The sequence below is a fragment of the Hippichthys cyanospilos genome, chromosome 3 (genome assembly GCF_059441005.1).
Source record: "Hippichthys cyanospilos isolate Australia breed blue-spotted pipefish chromosome 3, RoL_Hcya_1.0, whole genome shotgun sequence".
In the NCBI taxonomy this organism is placed as follows: domain Eukaryota; kingdom Metazoa; phylum Chordata; class Actinopteri; order Syngnathiformes; family Syngnathidae; genus Hippichthys; species Hippichthys cyanospilos.
This window is the reverse complement of record NC_142371.1, coordinates 20,531,950-20,553,678: the sequence shown is the minus strand read 5'-3', so window position 1 is coordinate 20,553,678 and position 21,729 is coordinate 20,531,950. Positions and strand designations below refer to the sequence as shown.

The 21,729-nt window shown below is 39.6% G+C and overlaps 1 protein-coding gene across 2 annotated transcripts in view; it reads right to left on the bottom strand.

Moving 5' to 3' along the window:
• Positions 1–21,729, bottom strand: part of LOC148426212 (mannosyl-oligosaccharide 1,2-alpha-mannosidase IA) — a 136,921-nt gene that overhangs the window by 38,608 nt on the left and 76,584 nt on the right. For both annotated transcript variants that reach the window (XM_088410250.1, XM_088410251.1), the window contains exons 3-4: positions 4,980–5,095; positions 3,205–3,285 (exon numbers count right to left, since the gene is read on the bottom strand). In XM_088410250.1, coding sequence (XP_088266376.1) covers positions 3,205–3,285; positions 4,980–5,095 — 197 coding nt within the window. The remainder of the gene's footprint in view (positions 1–3,204; positions 3,286–4,979; positions 5,096–21,729) is intronic.

The window sequence follows — 21,729 nt, the reverse complement described above, 5'->3', positions numbered from 1 at the left end:
ATCATTAGGTAAATGACTAGTTAGGTACTCAAAGCCCTAAACACTAAGGTAGAAAAGTGCTTTATAAGTGAAAGTCCATTTACCATAAGTGCAATTACCTAAAAACGCCAGCAGATGGAGACGAAAACAATACAAATACAGCCAAGCCCCTAGGGTCATGACAGTTGTTTTTGTCGCAAAACTGAGAAAACACCATCAAGAGGAGTTGAAAAAACTCAGCATTCCTCGTCGCAACATGAAAATAACGTAAGCCAGGTATGCTGTGACACGGGGGTCCACTGTACTTTCGGTTTTGTTGATGATGCATTTCCGTTTCCGGGCGACGGCATTCTTGGTGAATTATCTAGCAGGAATGCCAAAGGTTTCATCATATTATATTTCAAACATACGAGTATCGATAATTGAGGTATATTTTCGCCGTATTGCCGATAGAAGTACTTCTGGGTTTGTCGATGACATATGTCAGTTTCGGGGTTTGCAGACGGCCGCGCTAATCGAACGGAATGCTGTCTGACGGCATTCTCGATGAATTATCGGGCAGGGATGCTGTAATTTTCATAATTCCTCCATACTTTACCTTCTGTTTTGTTATGGATTGCCGTTAATGCCCGGGAACATTTTAAAAATCGGTTTAAATGAATTTCTCAATGACATTATCCTTTTAGGATTAGCTACTGAAACTAGTTAGATTTACACCAGTGGACAGACCACGAAGGAAAAAAAAACATGAAGCTGTCAATCTTCTTGCTACGTATGAATAAAACATGCAGGCCGCGCGCAGACCGGCATGACTGACTGCTGACGCACGTCAACATCCGTGAGCTTACCCGATGTAAATATTCGCTTGTTTAAAATACCATAGAAGGTCGAAACATTATACGAACGAGGAAAGCGAGGGAATCAGTTCAAATTAACGAACCCTTAAAGCCCCAGTTTACAAAAACGTGTACGAAATGAATCCATTCCAGAGTTGCCATCGTAAGAGGAAATCGTCGTATGGCGGGCAATAGAAACTTTATGCTAATTAGCTATTGAAAAAGTTTGTTTTACATTCTTCTCAATATGAGGCTTAGCAGAGCTAAGACGAACGAGCTAGCAAGATTCTAACTTCGGGTTTTAGACGACAACCAAATACGAACAAAAACGAAAATTTGTGGTCCCATTCAATTTGAGCATAAACATTTGTAGAGCTAGCTCGCATGTTAACTTTGCTAGCCTTAGGAACCTAACTCCATTCCTTGCCCAAACGAAAGAAAGAAAAACATATTTAGCCACATCACAGAGGCTAAATATGTTTTTCTTTTCAGTACGGTAGTGGAAACATAAGCTATTCATGCCGATGCACTTGAAGAACATCTAGAGAAAATGGGTGACGTCTAACATATTCCGCTATACCTCACATGTGTTCACATTTCAAATCAATTTCCACGAAAGACGCCGGAGACGTTTCGTGGGCGCTTTCTCCATTAGCTTGTGCGCAGCCGTAGCATGTGCTCGCTGTTAAAAATAGTCCACCTACGGTGTGGGGGTGGGCGCACGGAGAGTCGAGAGGTGCTGGTGGGGAAGGGGGGGGGGGGGGGGGGGGCATTGCTGCAGGGAGATGCTCATTACGGTGCCTCACTGACCTCCAGCCACTCTTCACGGATAATGAAGGTTTATCTTGGTAACCTCACTCCTTTCTTATCCTACTTGTTGGTGATGTAAAGCTACAAAGGGTATTTCAGTGTTTGGTATTAGTAGATTGTTTTGACCCGGATGAAGTAGATTTAATTATGCTAATTGTCAGGTTCAGTCAACCTAGAACATTTAATAAACAAAACGCCATGAAGGAAGGCAAGAGAGTTGAACTCTTTTTACTCGCGAGGAGAAATCATCACAGATCTTCTATCGGTCTCTATTATCAATTAGGATTGGTCCTAGTTGATGGAGTAATCAACTTGTGACAGTGGGGGATGTAGTTGGTTCATGTCCTTGCACTATCAGTCCGTGCAATCACCGCTATCTTCTTTCCCAGAACATCATAACGTCCCACCCTGTGGTTAGGGTGCTGTTCCTGCTGTCTATCAACGCCTGCAGGAGATGTGTCATCTTCTCACACTTTCTTCACAAACAACTTCAACGCTAATGACTCTTGGTTAGTACCTCACTCTGTATTTTACATTCCTCTGCATGCATATATATATATATATATATATATATATATATATATATATATATATATATATATATATATATATATATATATATATATATATATATATATATATATATATATATATATATATATATATATATATACACACACACACACACATATATCTATATATATATATATATATATATATATATATATATATATATATATATATATATATATATACACACATATATATATATGTATATATATATACACATATGTATATATGTATATATATATATATATATATATATATATATATATATACACACATATATATATGTATATATATATACACATATGTATATATGTATATATATATATATATATGTATATATATATATGTATATATATATATATATATATATATATATATATATATATATATATATATGTATATATATATATATATATATATATATATATATATATATATACACACATATATATATGTATATATATATACACATATGTATATATGTATATATATATATATATATGTATATATATATATATATATATATATATATATATATATATATATATATATATATATATATATATATATATATATATATATATATATATATATATATATATATATATATATATATATATATAATCCTGTATGCTAAATTTGCCTTCCTCGATCCATTTCATACTTTTTCCACATTTTGGAGCTTTTTACAGTATTTGTTATGAGTATTTTGTTACGAGTATTTTGCTACAGGCGTTTTTATGCTAACATTTCCAGCATGTGCAACCTCATTCCAACACAGTGATGCAACACAAGACAGAAGTGGGTAAATCAAATACACGGAAAAACTAGCTAAGTCCATCTTCTCACGCAACGGCTTTCGCACTCGTTTTGGACTGTCACAGACTTCCCGGGAAGTCTTTTCATCCGTCAAACTTTGGACCGGCAAAAAAAAAAAAAAAAATAGGAAGTGGATCTCGGCGAGCGGGAGTGCGGCGGGATAACACCACGAGACATCCATTCATCTTACCTCCTCTCCCGTCAGATAGTACGCCGACAGCAGCCCGCCGACGTAACGGATGTTCACCTCAAAGAGCGACGCTTCGCCGTTCTGCGGCGAGAGAGAGAGAGCGGGAAAAACGTCACTTGTCAGGCTTGTCGGCGCACGCGTGACATTAAAGCATTAACACCACCCGTCATTAATCGCGGCATCAATCAAAATGAAATCAAAAAAACTTGTAGGCTTTCTTTTGTTGAATGTGTATATTTAGAAAGCAATGATCGGCGTGAGATATGCATTGCCGTTAAATCAATAAAGAAATGACAAAAATGGAACCCCGGCGGCTCCTTTGATACGCAAGCTGACATCAGTCAACGCAGCCGTGGCATCATGAGGAAAAGATGAGCAAAATCTGTGCCACAGACACAAAAGGATTTATTTTTTAAAATAACATCACATTTCCACATATACAGTAAGAACCAGAAATTGACTTGATTGTTTTACATTGCGTTTTTTTTTTGGGGGGGGGGCACAATGAGGCTAATTAAGTAGCCTCCTTGTGACCCCCCCCCAAAAAAAAAACTAATTATGAACTCATTCAATCCCAAAGACGTGTTTTTACGTTTTTATTTGTTTTTGTTTATAATAACATTCCATTTAAAATAAATAAAAATGATAGCAGATGGAAACTAGAAATTGAAATGAATTTTCGTCTTACCTTCCAAGTGTTTGGCGTGGCAATTAGGCTACTTAATTATCGACTCATTCGATCCCAAAGACGCTTTTTTACGTTTTTTTTTTCGTGGTAAGTGTAGTAACTGATTACTTTAGGCAATTAAGTACTAAAGTAATCCATTAATTTGAAGGAAAAGTGTGGAAGATTTAGACCGTTTTTCATTAAAAAGGAATAAATGAAATGATCGTAAATTTCAAAAACTTGCAAATGAATGTGTTCTTAAAGACCAACAGTATGTTTTAAAAATACTCATATTACACAGGGAGCGGCACTTCTCCGGAGGCGGCCATGTTTGTTATAGCTACGGAAAATGGTAAATGCAGCACCTGCAGCACCCCCTGCTGTCCATAATCAAAAATTATCTAAATATTACACAGTGTCCCTTTAAGACATCTTTTCAAGTACTAAAGTCATCAATCTTTCTTTTGATAATCAATTACTCTTAAAATAAACTTCCTTTCTACTGAAGTACGACAGGAATCAATTAGTTTTGGTATTGAAGTAGACTAAAGTAATCAAATACTATAGTACCCAAAGTAATTGAACAACCTTCATTACCTTAGGTAATTAAGTACTAAAGTAACCAATTGTGTAATTAAGTACTAAAGTAATTAATTAGTAATCAGTGTAAGTACTAAAGTATACATTATTTCAGTACTCAATCGTTACTCTGGTATTCAAAAGTATATTACGGGTGACTTAAAAAATACTGTATTTTACTACTGAAGTACTAAAGGAATTGAATCGATTCAGGACTGAAGTAGACTAAAGTAATCCGTTACTATAGGACCAAAAGTAACCTAAAGTAATCCGTTACTATAGGACCAAAAGTAACAGATCAACCTTGATTACTTCAGGTAATTAAGTCATTAATGATTTGTGTGTGTGATAAATTATTTTAGTAATCAGATTAAGTATTAAAGTCATCAATTACTTTAGTACTAAATCATTTAAAACGATTTTTGTGGAAGTGGCCGTAGTTTGCGCACCTCTGCCACAGGTTATGTTTCATTGGCCATAAACACGGATTTTTTTATTTTTTTTGGGGTGGGGGTGGGGGGGATCTTACCGAGGTTAGGTCCAGGCTGTTCCTGACCCACTCCTTGGCGTCTTTGTACTCGTCCAACAGTCCCATAATGTAGAGCGTGTCCAGCGAGTCGATGATGGATGCTCCTCTCAGGCCACCTGGAAACAGCGGACAGAGTGACTAAGTGTCGCCGCGCCGTGATTCATGACCGCCGGTGCCGCAGCTGGCTAACGTTGCAGCGGAAGAAACATTTATGACATTCGGATTTGTATAGCGATGAGTAAAACGAAGCCGCTGGGCAGCGCAGGAAAGAAGACGCAAAGCGACGGAACATCGCTGACGCTCCATCAGCATTCATAAAGCAGATGGTTTATCATTGGGAGGATGGGGGAAGATGATTTGTTTATCGCGAACGCTGCACTGGTACACCCTCGAGAAAGATGTTCCTGAAATTTGAAATTCATTTAACCCCCAAATTTGGTTAAATTAGACCACATGTAAAACATAGAAGAAATTCAATTCCAGGTACTTCTTTCATTTTCTTTCAGTTATATTCAACTGCTCGAAAAATATTGTACTACGTGAACTAAGTACTCGATTACTTCAGGAATTTTTTTTTAACTTTAGATAGTGGAGTACTAAAAGAGATCATGAGTATATTTTGGGTATTTATGTGGGTATTTATTTGGGTATTTAAATACTGAAGTAAATGATTACGCGTATATATATATATATATATATATATATATATATATATATATATATATATATATATATATATATATATATATATATATATATATAGGGATTGAATGTGTTGATTTACCGCATTTTTCATTTTTGGAGGGTGAACATAATAAAGCAATTTAATCGGCAAGTAAATTCTTCCATTTACCTCTGCAATTAAGTTATAAAGGTATTTTCTTACAGTTTAAACAATTTTTAACACCCTGTTTGAAATGTTGATGTGTTGTACTTACATTTTTTTTCCAAATTAAAGTTAGCTACACATTTTTAAAGCTATGTTCGGAGCATAATTCAAATGGCTATTAATTGGCGTTTTGGGCCACCCCGAACAAGCGACGTGAGGAAAATTTCATATGAGGGACAAAAAGAAAAAAAAAAAGTGAAGAAGATTGATTGTGTGGCAGGGCAGAAGGAGCAGATCAATCCATCAATGTTCGTTCTCGGGGTCCACACGTGAGCCAATAGCGAATTTCTTTTTCTGAGAGCCCGAGGGACCAACTCGGGCTAATAAATGTCGGTTCGGCTACTGGAATAAACAACTGCACTCGCTTCGCTTCTTTAAGAATGATGCGTGTAAGATTTATTGAAAAAAACGACTACATTTTATTTTAAAAATGCCATAATAGAGCAGAACTAATAGAACTTTGGCATACTTGTTCGCTGAATTCTATATTACAAGCGCTTATTCAATGCAACCATCAAAAAGGTTGCAAAATTCAATATAATATAAAAATAAATAAAAACAAAAATAAAAAAAATATAGAAAAATATTCATAATATATTAAAAAATATTCAAACTATGATAGACAATATCAAATCCAAAAAACACCAATATACACCTATAAATATGAAGAAAAAATTATTTAAAAAACAAACAAACAAACAAACAAACTATATATATATATATATATATATATATATATATATATATATATATATATATATATATATATATATATATATATATATATATATATATATAATATCAAAAAATAAAGATAGAATGCAAATATTTGGGGGATTTCAAGCTACCCGAGGGAAAAAATATCAATTTTTTAATATTGTCATGTTTTATTAATGTCATGTTTTTATTATTTTGAAACATTTCTAAATGATTTTATTGGTATAGTAATATTGCAATCGTTGAACAATAAATACGATTTTGTTTTCTTGTACATGTCCGTATATGAAAGTACCATGTACTGCAAACTGATGGAAACAAAATTAATAAACAAAGCAAAACAAAAAAAAAGTACCTTGGATGTTTGGACTTAAAAAATAAAAAACTGAAAAATATGTCTTTGGGTTAAAGCGGGCCACAGGGAAAACATTTTATTTTTGTCACGTGAAGAGTAATTTTTTTTAAATATTTATTTGCAGTAAATCGATTTGTTTTTTTAAACTTTCATTTCAGGCACTTTTGATGCACTTGGTTATTTTTTTTTCTGTTTTAGACTAAGCTGTAACCCGTATAAACGCTGTGAAAATTAATGAACAGTTGTTGAAAAGTAGTTCATATTGCTTTTGTTAATGTTAAAAAAAAAGCTGAAGGTTTAGGTATCCAATTTTTATAGATAATAATCTAATTTATAGTCAGCGCGTCGAGTGTGTGTGTGTGTGTGTGGGGGGGGGGGGGGGGGGGGGGGGGGGTCATTCCTGGGAGTGGGCTTGGAAAAACCTAATTGACAAGCTTGTAAAATTTTCAAGAAGTATAAAGTACCTGGAATGTTTGGACTAAAAACAAAAAATTAAAAATATGACTTTGGTCTTGAGTTAAAAAAAACGTATAAACACGTCTTTGGGATTGAATGAGTTCATAAAAAAATTAGTTTAAAATGATGAGTGAATTCGGTTAAAAACAGAAAGCTTAAAAGCTCTGAAGCAGCATTGTTTCACTTTGTTGCTTAGGAAAGGTCATAAAAAGAAAATATATAATATTGTTCAACGACTAGCTCTCAAAATTGCGAGGGCTCGAATGAAACTCGTGTGAGCGTCATGTAACAGATGCCCGGACGAGCTAAGTTGAGTGTTTTGCTGTTGCTTGTGACGCTAATTGATGCAGATGCCTGGATTCGCGCTCATCACGCCAACCCCGTTGCCAGCGGTTACCGCCATCCAATTATCAACGGCGGGGGCAACGGGCGTCTTGTTAGCGCTAACGCCGTCTGGCACCATGGGAGCGAGGTTAGCGCGTGGATGAGTCAGCGTCGCGTTAGCGACATCGAGCCGCTTGCAATTCAGGACGTGCGTGCCGCCGTTTCGCCCGACGGATAAAACTCTTTACGGGGCGGAGGGATTAACAAGATGGACCGCAAAAATGAGAAATGTCAGTCAAGATGGCAACCTATCCATGGCGTTCGTATTGAACTCAAAGCCGAAGGCCTCAAAGGCTACGAAGGGCGAAACGCGGATGTCTCGCGAGAGTCGTGGTTATACGAATGGTGAAACACGTCTTTTCGACAGCGATCTTACTCCGTAGAATCTTACTTTCTTTTTCGTTCATTCATAAGGTAGCGCCAATGTCTACGTCGTCATTCAATATAATATTCTGTCGGCCTCGGAAGATGCGTTAAAAAGCTGAAAATGCCTTTTCAGATCATCCTTGGCGCCGAAAGAGTTAAGTCGCGAGGAATTCTGCCACTTTTGCGAAATCTCAATTTCACATTTTAGCTGATTTTCAAATTTTCCTAATAGGGCTGCACGATTATGTCCAAAATAGTAATCCCGATTATTTTGGTCAATATTGAAATCGCCATTATTCATCACGATTATTCATCATGTTTGGGCATTCATGTCTATTTATTGCCCTTCTTTTTTTTTTTTTTTAAACAAGCAGTATACAAAAAAAAGGCTTCAAGGCTTGATACTTACAAAAAATAATAATAAACTAAAATAAATACATAAATAATAATTAAAACAAATGTGCCAAAACTTGGCACACTGGGCAACACAGCTAACTTATTTGCTAGTGCAAAAAAAAAAAAACGAAGCCTACTTAGAACCGAGCACATTAATTACATGTAAGCTCATTTTAATCAATTAGGAGTTCAAATTTAATTTGCGGTTATTTCAAACTGAATTTATTCCAATCAGATTTTTTTAAATCGACAGCGAGCACGGTAAACATTAGGAATCCGGTGAAAAACTCAACGCAATTTCACACCGGTAAATCATGTTTTAGGCTGAGGAAAGCGGCTGCTTTTGCCATGCAACCATGTGGGAAACACTGCCCCCTGGTGGTAGGTTGACAAAGTGCTCGATTTCGTTTCTATCGCCGAGGATCAGCTTAAGTAATCGTAGCGGCCAATAACGCGATCGCAATGACAATTCGATGAATTGCGCCACTTCCAATTTTGAAAACGACGAATTCATTCGATTATCGATCTCACCCCCTCCAAATAATCATTTGTTGGGTGGGACAATTTCAAATGGCTCCCGCATCGCTTTCCGCACCGCTAGAGAATAAGAGATCCGAACGAACTTGTGTAAAAGACTTGTTCTACTTCAGTCAGTCATCGATTTCGAGCCGCTTTGCGTTTCAACGAGCGGTGACACGACGCGGTAAGATCCGACGACTGATTAGAAACGCGTTTCCAGTCAAGCCTTTTACACGCACCCTACTCTTTATCTCCACTCGCACTTTTGACCGCAACTTCATCGGCATCCCGCAGACGCAAGCGTCCAACCGGGCCCGGACCGTCAGCTTATATAGCGGATCGATCGGCGATCAAACACCGAAGAGCGTCTCGCGCACATTAACTAAATCAAAGGCTAATACCGAACGCAAAAAAAAAAGCCCCGACTTGATTAGAGCTGGCGTTCCGGACTCGGCGCACCTCAATCTAATCGTCTAATTTGGCGCCCGGGGAAAGTGCGGCGAGCGTGTCGGGACGCCTGATATGACAGCCTCTCAGATGAGATTACACAGTGTTATCGAACGTCCGCATCCTCCCCGCTATCCGTGAGCCTCCCGCGCATCGATCAAACGCAACGTCTCGGGGAGGGAGAAGGCGGAGTGGCCGTGGTCGGCGCGCTTCGTCGGCCCGCAAAATCTGACAGGAGGTAAAAGCCGGAAGATCTGATTAGGCTGAAAAGACTACGAGACAGCATTGGGCCTTCGGAGTACGGTTGCGAGTTGCTAAAAATGATCCTAAAATGTCACATTCAAGGCATCCGTAATGAGACACATCAAAAGTACAGTAAATACCGTATTATAAGCCGCGACATTTTCCTCGGAATTTGAGCCCTACTGCTTAGAATCCAGTGCGGCTTATCTGTTGTTTTTTTTATTCTTTTACTAGCCACCAGCAGCAAGCAAATGTGCGTATTTGTTCCAGGTTTCAATTTATGGAACGAATATAAAATAGAACTGAAAAGATATCAATCAATGGCTGTGCTCCGAAAATGGTATTAAAAATATATTATTAAAACGATATATGACTGAATTAAATAAGAGAATGTATAAAATTTGGGGTCAATTTGTGACGTGAATTTTATAAACATTACACAGTAATATGACTGAATAATCACAGTATGATTTTATGTATGTATTTATGATTGTATATATATATGTATATATGAGTTATGTGTATTTTTATGTTCACTAAAATAATCTATTAAAAAGATGCCATGGAGCATTGATTTTCATTTTGAACTGCTATTTAACCAACAGTATTCCGTTAGTGTTGAAAACATCCATTCATCCATTTTCTATAAAAATATCGGGACTAAACATGCAGGAATGTTCAATCTGTTAAGGAGAGGATGTTGCTATAGGCAGACAATTAAACAAAAAAATTAAATACAAAAAAGAAAATTGTAAACTTCCATCTTTTTGCGTGAGGATCTGATGTTATTACCTGCGGCTTATAGTCCAGTGCAGCTTGTCCGTGACAAAAATCATATTTTTGCTCATATTTTGCTGCTTTTGTGACACTACTGCCATCTGGTGGTTTGGCATGCTTGTAAATGAATAAAACTGCGGATTTTCATAGCAGCGTATGAGTTTTTTTTTTTTTTACACAAGAAGAGGGCAGTGGAATATGCGATTTTCCTTAGCCCCGGTTATATGTAAACAAGGTCTAAAATAAGGACCCTCGAAATGATCGAAATTGCAGGAGGAACTTCAAAATAAAATCGTCCCAAGGTGGTTTGAGTCATACACTTCTTGCTATGGTACAGTTTATTTTGAACCGACGACAGGCTCTTTAGAACATTTCCTGTTTAGTCTTATCGCTGCAAAAAAGTTGAGCTACATTACGCAACTCCGCACTATCAGCAGTGGAAAGACATACTGAGCAAAAGGTTTGTTTACGACAGTTTTTCTCAACTATATTTTGCCAAGCCCCCCCTAGATAAGAGAAAACTTTTCACCCCCCCAGTCGATGAACCGAATATAGATAAGATTATTATTGATTAAAATTGTTTAAGTATACCAACACATGTATCCTTTTTAACATTAACAACAGAAAAACGCAATATAAATCAACTTCCAACACCTGTTTATTCTTTTTATCGTGTTTACACGGGTTATAGCTTAGTCTAAAACGAAAAAAAAAGGAGCGAGTGCACCAAAGTGCCTGAAACTAAAAGAAAATGATGAAAAATATTACTCTGTTCGTATCTCAGATAGTTTGAGGAGTGTCTGGAATTTACAATCAGTATACATTATTAATGATGTCTGAAAATATTGCATATATTTCTCGAAGTTCTCTTTCTGGGAAAACCCTTAAAAGCTGTATGATTTATGACCTCAACGATGAGAAAAAAAAACAAGTTTTTAGTTAGGAGAGGTCGGCAAGTTTGATTCATTCTCTACATTTCATCAGGTTTCACTCGCTAACATTACCGACTCAATTTTGAGGCGGCATATGCTTTATTCTTTTAGCAAGAAGCTTGACATCCAATTTACTCCGAACACAGAAATCTATAGCCCGGATCCCCTTCGCCTTCATTTTCACACCCAATTACATAAAAAAAATCCAAAATATATCACATTATGGCCTTGAGAAATGTGAGTTAGCCCAGTAAGAAACACTTGTCGGCAGAACTCAGCTTCACACGAACCCAATTTCACTCCGGCGACGGCTCTTGGTCTGATTGCCGCGTCACCCTACTTCCTTTCCAGGGCGCCCGGGGGTAGTTGGGATCACTCGTGACCTACCTACCCCGCCTTTACCCCTCGCTTCTGAAGTGTGGCCAGACTGCCGAGCGAGGTGCAAAAGTTCCCCTAAGCCTATAAGGACAAAGGGAATTCATTTCACGCAGCTTCGCCCTGTAATTCTGCCGCCGCCTTCCCCCGCGTTTTCACGGCGTGCTCCCAACAAGGGATTGTAATGCCGGCAAAACGTAACACGGGGTGATAAAAGGAAGGCGCTTGAGACACGCCGGGACTATTGAGGTCAGGCGGACAAGTCTTTGCTTCAGGTATCAAGCACTTTCTTTTCCAAATACAGTCATTCCTCGTTTTTCGCGGTTAATTGGGACCGGAACCCTCCCGCGATAAGTAGCGACAGTAGTGGAAATTAAAGTAAAATCAAATCTGTACGTGATCAAACATGACAATGAGAGTTTACACTTGAAATACCATTTAATTATAAAAGAAATCTTGGTAAGAAATTTCCAACGGTCCGGTAAAGTTCTTTGTTCCACAGTCTAGGACACAGGTGTGGAACTCCAGTCCTCGAGGGCCGGTATCCTACATGTTTTCAAACCTTTTCCCTCAAAAACACCTGATTCAAATGATTGGGATCATTTCGAAGCTCCCGCAGAGCTTGCTAATGAGCTAATTATTTGAATCAGGTGTGTTGGGGTAAGAAAACCGGAAAACATGCAGGATGCCGGCCCTCGAGGACTGGAGTTTGACACCTATGGTCTAGGAGGAGCGAGAGCAGCCAGCGTGTTTTACGAATGAAATCAACCGACACGTCAAGGGAGTTGGGACACGTGATTGGCTCCCGGCACGAGCATCGCACAATGAGGGCAGGAGTTGTAATCTACTCCCGCCTCAACTCCCGCCCCAACTCCCGCTTGTTATTTACACCTTGACGTGCTGGTCCGTCGGTCTCATTCTTGTTCCTCCAAGACAGAGGAGCAAACCTTCACCAAATCTCTTACCGAAGTTTCTTTTACAATAAAACGGTATTTCAAGAGTAAACTCTCATTGCTTTTATGTTTGATCGTATCGATTTGATTTCAATTCGACTTCCAGGCGCCGCCAATGTGACCACGGCTGCCGCGAGACTTCAAAGGAAGGAAAGGGGTAACTGTTCAGAGACTGTATAAGATTGAATAATTTAAGAGTTAAGTAAATATGTGTACTGCAGTAGTTCCACGTCCGTGGCAAGCGCATTTATAGTTATCTCGTCCGTCTGGCATGCGGGAAACCGTCGAGGCGATGCGTGAAGTAGCAAGGGATCACTGCACATGTTTTGGGTATTTTGGATCCAGCGGTTTGAAATATGATGGAACAGACTGTTTGAAGGCCTTGAATCGACTTATTAAACAGTCTGGATCAATGAATATTTTGGTTTCGCATTAATGACTGACCAAAAACAATCCGATCTAAGACTGTCTATAATGCAATCAATAGAAGGATCTACAGATGTGACTCGGCCAGAGGTGACCGCATGTGACCGGGTGCGATGAAAGAAATCTAAATAAAGTCGAGTTTATTAATAGTCGGCTAAAACCGCCACCAGTTTAAGCGCTTGGCAGGAAATGTTGGTGATTAAGGCTGCCAAACGGGGATTACTACGACATGTCTCGGGTCGTTATGACGTCACCGGCATTACGAATCAGTCCCTCGCTGGATGATGTCATCACAGACCGATCAGTGGTCGGATTACTCAAACGTGGGAATTGAGGCCATTGGGGGAACAACATCAAGTGGTTCAAAGTCAGTTTGACCCTCACCCTTGTCAACATCAGCCTGCCACGGAAGCGTTACAGTAAAATGGAGCACAATCCCCCCATAATCCAGCAGCTCCGTCATACATTTAGCGACTAGATTTTCATCATCTTGGCGATAATCCCTTTGCAGAGGCTTGATGACGGGGCCGCGTCCCCCCGAGGGGGACTCGCTGTAATCCCTGAAAGAAAGAAGAGAAATTTGGTGGCGTCGATAACGACGGGCGGCGCCACATTTGTATTCCTTTAGTCTCTGTTTTGCTTTATGTTGCCAGTTTTTCCAATTAAGCGATAAATTAGATGTGCGAATGTTTGACAAGGACGGCCGCTAACAGAACAATGTCAGTTTTTATTAACGCAATCTAGTCGCATCGTATCCTTTGCGATCATAAAACATCCTAACCCGTCGTACTCTGTCCGGTCAAAATGTATCCAATCGTATCCAATACAGAAATCATTTTATACTGTTACATAACATTTTAATGAACCTGTGCTATACAGTAGAGGTAGTGTTGGTCGACAGGCACATGCGCGAACAAGGGGGCCTAGCTAATTGCTAAAATAGCGCTAAGCTAGTCAGCGAGCCATTTACCACCACTGTTGATCTATTTTCTTCAAAATAGGTGGAAATATTATCGCCATGAAGCCATAGCTGAGGATGTAACCCGGTAATTTTGGAACGACATCGTGCTTTCTTACGGCAGTTGGACAAATTTTGCTGTGCGCTTGTGGCTGCGCGTGAAAGAGCTGTGCGGAGACATACGTGTGGGGGAGGAGGTGGAGTGTGAGAAGGATGCATGAGGGAACAACGCAGCCTGAGCCTTTAGGAAAAGTTGCATTGCAGGGAATGGGCGGTATGGACAATGCTTTGTTTCGTTATATCACTGCAAAAGAGAAGTATTTTTTTATTATAGTGGTGCTGAGCTTCCCAGGGGGCAAAAAGGTTTGGGGCATCCTTGCCATAATGTCATACCGTGTTCTTTAGTATCGTTTCCAACCAAAACCGTTCTTTGTCTCATCAAATTGCCACCTAGCTATCGTATTTTGTCACATCCCGATGTATCTGTCTTGCCATCTTGTCGTTTGTCCTGCGCATGCGCCATAGTATGATCCTACTGTCCCATTTTGTATCATCTCCTGCGATATAATATCTATCACACGCATATATTTCTCTTTTGAGCTACAAATGGCCCGCAGGCCAGATTGGACACCCTGTCGTGTAAATCATCGCTCAGTATGTGTTAATCATTATTCCAATCATCATCCAGAGTTTAATATATAATATAAAAAATGCCAAGCCAGCAGTTCCCACTTGACAACTTAACTGGGCAATTTTAAGAAGAGGGTATGGATGAGCTCTCTGTGGGGTGCGCGTGTACAAGATAGCTATTTGTCACCCAAATGCAAGTTGCTATGGAGACAGATGATCTCTTGCACACAATGACGGGAAGCCCGTGGGATATAAAAACGGATGGCCCAGAGATGGAGAGCGGGCATATGGTAACGAGCCTTTCGCTCTGCCGGCGGACTGTAATGCGACAGGCTGCCGTGATAGGCACCATTTGTGAGGCGTTTCCTTTCAAGCTGCCGGCGAGAAATGGCTGCCACTCCCTCACTGTTGTCTCTAACCTTCGCGGCGGGATTCTTAAAGACCGGGAGCCGGGCCCATCGAGAGGTAATTGCCAGGGAGGTGAAAGTGGGTGGCGGGGGAAAACCCATCTATGGCGCTGAAGGTAATTACTGGGAGAAGTGGTTGCCAGTTGAATGATTTTAGTGTGAATATTTGACATGAAAATGATGGTATTAGTACCCCAGAAGAGAGAGACCACATACTTTGAGGTAGAGCAGAGGTCACCAACGTGGTGCCCCCTGCACTGGGTAGCCCCCGAATATCATATGAGTAGCCCGCAGACCTGTTCTGTAAATAGTTTAATAGTGATAAACCATTGGGATTTTCTAGGAATTTTACGAACAATTATGCATATATGACATATGCATTACATATTACAATTGATTTACGTATTTACTACAGCTGTTTCTTCATTATTGTGAGAAATCAATAACATGATCAGGGTCTTCACAAAAACTGGTAGCCCTTCGTATTACTCAGTACCAAAGAAGTGGCTCTCGGTTTCAAACAGGTTGGTGACCCCTGAGGTACGGTGTCAGGATAAAGGTCATTCCAAGACTTTGATGGAGTTATACCAAGATGTCGAGGTGGATGAAAAAGTGGAGACAAAGACTTTGAAGATAAAGCTCAATATACAGTACAACCAGTGCTCATTTTATCCCTGGAAACTGTTGGGTCCCCAGTACTCGCAATACTAAAAAGTTATTGCGACCACCAACAGAAATGTTTGTAGTCCAAAAGTTGTGCAGTGAAAAAGACAAAGTCAAAGATTCAAACTATATTTACAAAATGTCAGCAATATGAACTAACTTTGAACTCAATTTGTGCAATTGTACAATTCAATACAATGTTTACTTTGAGCGTTGCTTTTGTTTAGCTTCAACATGTCTGTTTTGTTCCTCTTCTCGATCTCCCGAAGTGTTTTGTTACGCTTTTTACTCATTGCTACCTGGCCGTCACCTATTTGACTTGCCGCTGATACGAAAAAAATGCAGCGTTGATGTTATTTCGGGCCTAAAGATAGGACTTTTTTCAACGAGATCCTGCAGACAAAATCTCACAATGAGTATTCTATCTGATGAGTTTTTAAAACAACGCTTCTTATGTAGACCCTTGAGACAATTTAGTGGCTGTGGGCACCATGTTGTTTAACCCTGCTATTTGTTCTAAAACATTCACAGTGCTTTACCTTGCACTTCAGCTAACTGGAAGCGAATGGATATGACTGAATAATAAATAATTTGAACCATCGATCCGTACTCAGTCACGATCTTCTCGTCCGCTGCCACGCACTCCATCGTCTAAGAGCAGCTATCAGCCGCTTTGTGAAGAGCCCTTGGGATTTTCCAACAAACGTTTGCTTTTAAACGGTCACCGGGCACGCCGCTATGGGGGTGGGGGGTTGAAGGGTTCACCCCGTGCAGCTTCTCATTTCGCATTCGAGAAGATGGCTCAGCAAAATGATGCCCTGTTGCTCTTTAATGATCCGATGAGAATCTCTCTGTGTGTTGAAGGAGGTCTCAGCAGCATGCGGCCCCTGAAACCTTCTCATCAGACAAATATTTTGCACAGTAAATCTCCCAAGTGTGGGAGGGGGGCAGATTGCGATGCCTTTTTTTTTCCCCGTCCTTACAACAAACAATCACAAACACTGGCCATGCCATCTGGTGGACCCAGGTTCATTTGTTATTTGGCAGGAGGGTAATGGCATCCTACACACAGGGATGAACAAATCTCGCATCTTTTTACGGCTCTCACTTTTGAGGACCTCGTTTACTTCAGAAGAGGACGAGGGGCATGGGATAGAGAGTAAAAGTTCCTGGAAAAATGAAGTGCCCACCTTCCCCTGGCCGGAAGTCCATAAAATGGAATTTACAAGTGATTTTGGAATCCAATATTTGGGTTCTCATTTCAAGTTTGGTATCTTCTTGAGCCATACGTTTGATTCGAGTTTGTATTTTTATTGAAATTTGAGTATGGTACGAGTGAAATATGAATCTGGACAGGTAAACTCTACTCTTATACCCAACTCGAAGACCCAAACCTAAATACTAAACCTATGGGGAATTTAGGGTCTCTAATTGACCCTGCCCAACCTGGAAACTAAACTCCAGATCCAAACGTATGGAATTTGGAATCCAATATTTGGGTACTGATTTTAAGTTTGGTATCTTCTTGAGCCATGTTGATTGGAATTTACAGCAGCTTCGGGAGATCGAGAAGAGGAACGAAACAGACATGTTGAAGCTAAACAAAAGGAACGCTCAAAGTAAAAAGTGTAAAGAGTAAAAAGTTAGATCATATCGCTGACATCTTGTAAGTATAGTTTGGAATTTCAGGAACCAAAGGTCGAAATATGGTACAAGTGAAATCTGAATCTGGATGGGAAAACCCTACTCCTGTATCCGAATCAAAGACCTAAACTTAAATACTAAACCCATGGGAATTTTAGGGTCTCTAATTGTCTCTGTCCAACTGAAAACTAAACTCCAGATCCAAACTTATGGAAAAGTTAACACTTTTTAAGACAAAAACCATAACCTTAACCCAAACCAAGGCTGGAACCATAATCAGCCTCCACATTTAACTACCACAAATCTAATCCCTGGGACTGAACCCGAATCTCAATACTACGATAAATTCTCCATTTTGAACAAACACATTTCCAACCCCACTGCTACTTTTCTATAAATATATTTTTCAGACTGAAACGCTAACCCCTGGCTTCAACCTTAAACTAGACTGAAAAGCCTGAAACTAGACTCACCTCAAGATTCAAACCAACAACCTTCTTAGAGTGTATCAGCACCTCTCCCCTGTGGTGCCAGGGACAAATTTTATTTATTTTCAAAACAGGCCACTTTTGTAATGTAATGGATGGCAATGCGAGGAAGTTTGATCATGGTGAGGCAAAGTGTACTTTTTTTTTTTTTTTTTACCGACGCGAACAGAGTGAAAAGAGCGGCGAGTTAGATAAGGTGTAATGAGCTCAGATATAGAGGGTGGTAGGAGCTGAGAAAAAGAAGCAAAAAAATCTGAGCTAGCTCATAATGTTTGTCACCAAAACAAGGCTACATTAGGATAGTGTCCAATGTGATTTATTTCCCAAAACAAATTGAAAATGAAACTCCTGGTTTGTTTGACCGTAGGTATATTCCTTCGAGGTTTACCATTTGACTGAAAAATATTTGCTTTTAGACTGCTATAATATGACTTACCTCGCATGTTAAAGATTTGTTCTTGTGAGTGTGCTTCCAAGATCGTATTTATTGTGCATTTTAGTGCTTATCGCTTAGCCATGGGTCCCAAGATTGCTAGTGATATTATAGAGAGAAGAAGATGATTAGTATTGGAAACAAAGCTGGAGATAATCAAGAAATACAAAGAAGGCTAAGCTAAGCTAGGCTAAGCTAGGCTACCCTCGCGAGGGAATATGGCCATTACAAGCTCGTCAGGTCACTCAAAGGTAAATAAATCCTTTCTATATTTTTTCTTTATGATGTTATTTAATTGTATACATGTAAAATATATATATAAGTAGCACTTACTTTACTGTTTTGTTACCATTTTTTGATATGTATACACAATTTTGTTGTTTTTACCTGGGGTTTTACACTCATTAGCTAATTAGCATATTGCCCACCATACGACAAGTTCGCCTTACCATCCCAACCCCGGAACGTTATACGGCGGGGGTCCACTGTATTTGGAGTTTAGTTTAGATGAGTAACTTTTGCTTTTCATCATTTTTGTGCAGTATTTTGTCCAGTAATTTGATCTTTACTTCCACAGCATTTCACATCAAAAGGAAAGCACACAAAAGAGACACTAGGCAGCTGAAATTTCACCCAGATGGTCACACCATGTCAAAGTTCAACATGGTGCAACCACTTTGATATCACAAAACCAGGTGAGTGCCATCTTTGGCGAAAATACTGCGAGAATGGTGGAAGAAAATGACCTGAAAATGGTCAAACTACTGCAACGAGGTCAAACGGTGCGTTTTAGAAACTCCTGTTTTAGACGGTTCTGCTTTTTGACCCATTTTTTAGAAAGGTAATGAGCTCAGAAAACTAAGAAAAAGAAGCCTGAAATCAGAGCTGGCTCATATTGTTTACCACCAAAATGAGGCCACAATGGGATAGTGTCCACAGTGATTTGTTTCCCATAACAAAAGGAAAAAAAAGCCCTCCTGATTTGCATTTCGCATGCAACGGTAAGAATTTGTTTTCTGTGCTAGAAAACTGTGAGTTCTGCTATCTAAAAGTATCCAGTTAGCCTCTATTTGCCACGCAAAATCCTCGCTTCTCCAGTCCACCACTGTTTTTGTTGTTGTAGCTAAGCGAGAGAAAAAACACAATAAATCCCCGGCTTTAGCGAAGAGTTGACTTGAGGGATTAATTGTCAAGATGTTTCCCAGGCTGGTAACCGGGAAAAGTGCAGCAAAGGCACCCGAGAGCAACAGACTGTCCCGCTTTTGCTAATGTTCCCCTAAACTGCTTTTGTATGCAAACAGCACTTTATGCGTATGGGACTCCAGTGCCGGATGCTAAACAAACACAAGCTGAAGGTGCAAAACGGTGAATGCTAACTTTCCCAACTGAGTTGAACATACAAGTGGAAACCCAAACTGATCCCATCCCAGGGTAGCTCTGAGCATCTTCATGTCAAGAAAATGCTTAAATGAACCAAGTACAGTGGACACCCGGGTTACGACGTCCCTAGCGTACGGATTTTTTCACACGACGAAGTGAAAAACTACGTCATCCCCTTTTTACAGCATTTTTCCCGCCGTACAACATCAACAAGAATTACAAAATTAAAAATTAAGCGTGCATACGTATGACTGTGAGTCGCACCACGCTCATAGGTCTCTATACGCTTCAATGCATACGTCACAAAGATGCGGATCTGCTCTTGTTCGGCGTCACGGCATCCCTAAGATGCTGGTCTGCTATTGGTTGGCGGCACGGTGTCACTAAGATTTTGATATGCTAAAGACTTATCTCGTGTGAGTGCTTGCGGTATCGTTTTTATCGTGCGTTTTAGTGCTTAATTCAAACGTGAATTGGTGAGCTATTGGTCCCAAGATTGCTAGTGATGTTATAGCCTATTGAGTAGAATGCTAGCATGCTAACGCAGCAGATAAAGAAAATAGCAGCAGATATAGTACCAAGGTGGAGGGCGGATGAATTCATGTGCAGTGGACTCCCGGGTTACGACGTCCCTAGCGTAGTTTTTTTTTTTTTTCACGTTACGAAGCGGATTACGAAGATTTTCGTTCGCCTCGTTACGGCAGTTTTCCCGCCTTGCGGCATCAACAACAATTACAAAATTCAAACTTGGCGGTCAGCGTGTTCCATGTGAACTGAAAACTGAAATGAAGTTCAAACTAACTACAACTAACTAACTACAATTCGTACAATAAAACAATTAAGAATGATTTTACACGGTTTACTTATAAATTCACGTCATAGCGGAACAAGAACTACGTCTTTAATCTGGCGGCTTCATAATCCTGCCGATAGACATGAGCAGATCCATCAGATGCAGATTAAAACATGACCTCTTTGGCAATAGATATTTATGCGAAATGAAAAGTTAAAGATAAAGAAATGAACGTCAGAGATCGGCGCGGACAGCAAGCGCACTGATTGGATTTTGTACGGGGAATAAATCCTCATAAAATATGACCTCATTGGAACAAGGTCTGAGTCCCTATTTCAGATGATTATAATAACAAAACAAAATCTCGATCAATTTGATCCAATTCGTTGTATTTTTACTTAAAACAACCAACAATGGATCGTTTGTTTTTGTTTTTTTGTACAAGGAAACCTTTAAAATCGAGTCGTTTTGTATACAACAGTTACGACTGTTACGTCTTTTTTAATTAGGTAATTTTCAAAACGGTTTGTCTTTTTTTTCAACATTTCATTTGAGGTCACACGCAAATAGATAAGCAACAGATGTGAGGATGCGGTAAAAGAAGAACTTTTGCACCGCATCCCTAATATTCTTCTACATCATTTCCTTTTGTCTTTTCATAAATTTAACCATGCATAAAATTTATCACCCGGGGCAACCAAGCCTACACCCAACGCTCCCTAGCTAACCTCCTTTTCCTCTTTGGAGGCGCCCCCAGCAAAAATACATATTTAATACGTTGCGAAGATAAAGTATATTCAAAACAGCCAACGTTTTCTTACTTTGTTCCGAGGTAGGATAACCAGATTGAGCCCGGAGCGTTACAACATCAAGCAATGGCGGGATGAAGTCGTGCGAGAAGAAGACAAGGTTGAGGCTCGCCGGGCTGCGGCGAACATCTCGTCTCGGTGCTCTTTCGAGGCGGGAATGTTCCCGCCGTTGTTATCTGCGAATCGACAGCCTTCAGAAGCGCCGCGTGGAATCCAATCATCCCGCGTGCGTGTTTACTCTTGAGGATTACGTTTAAGAACACAGCAGCCAATTTCATACCTGGCTTGGCCTCGCTGCCCTCGGTGTGAC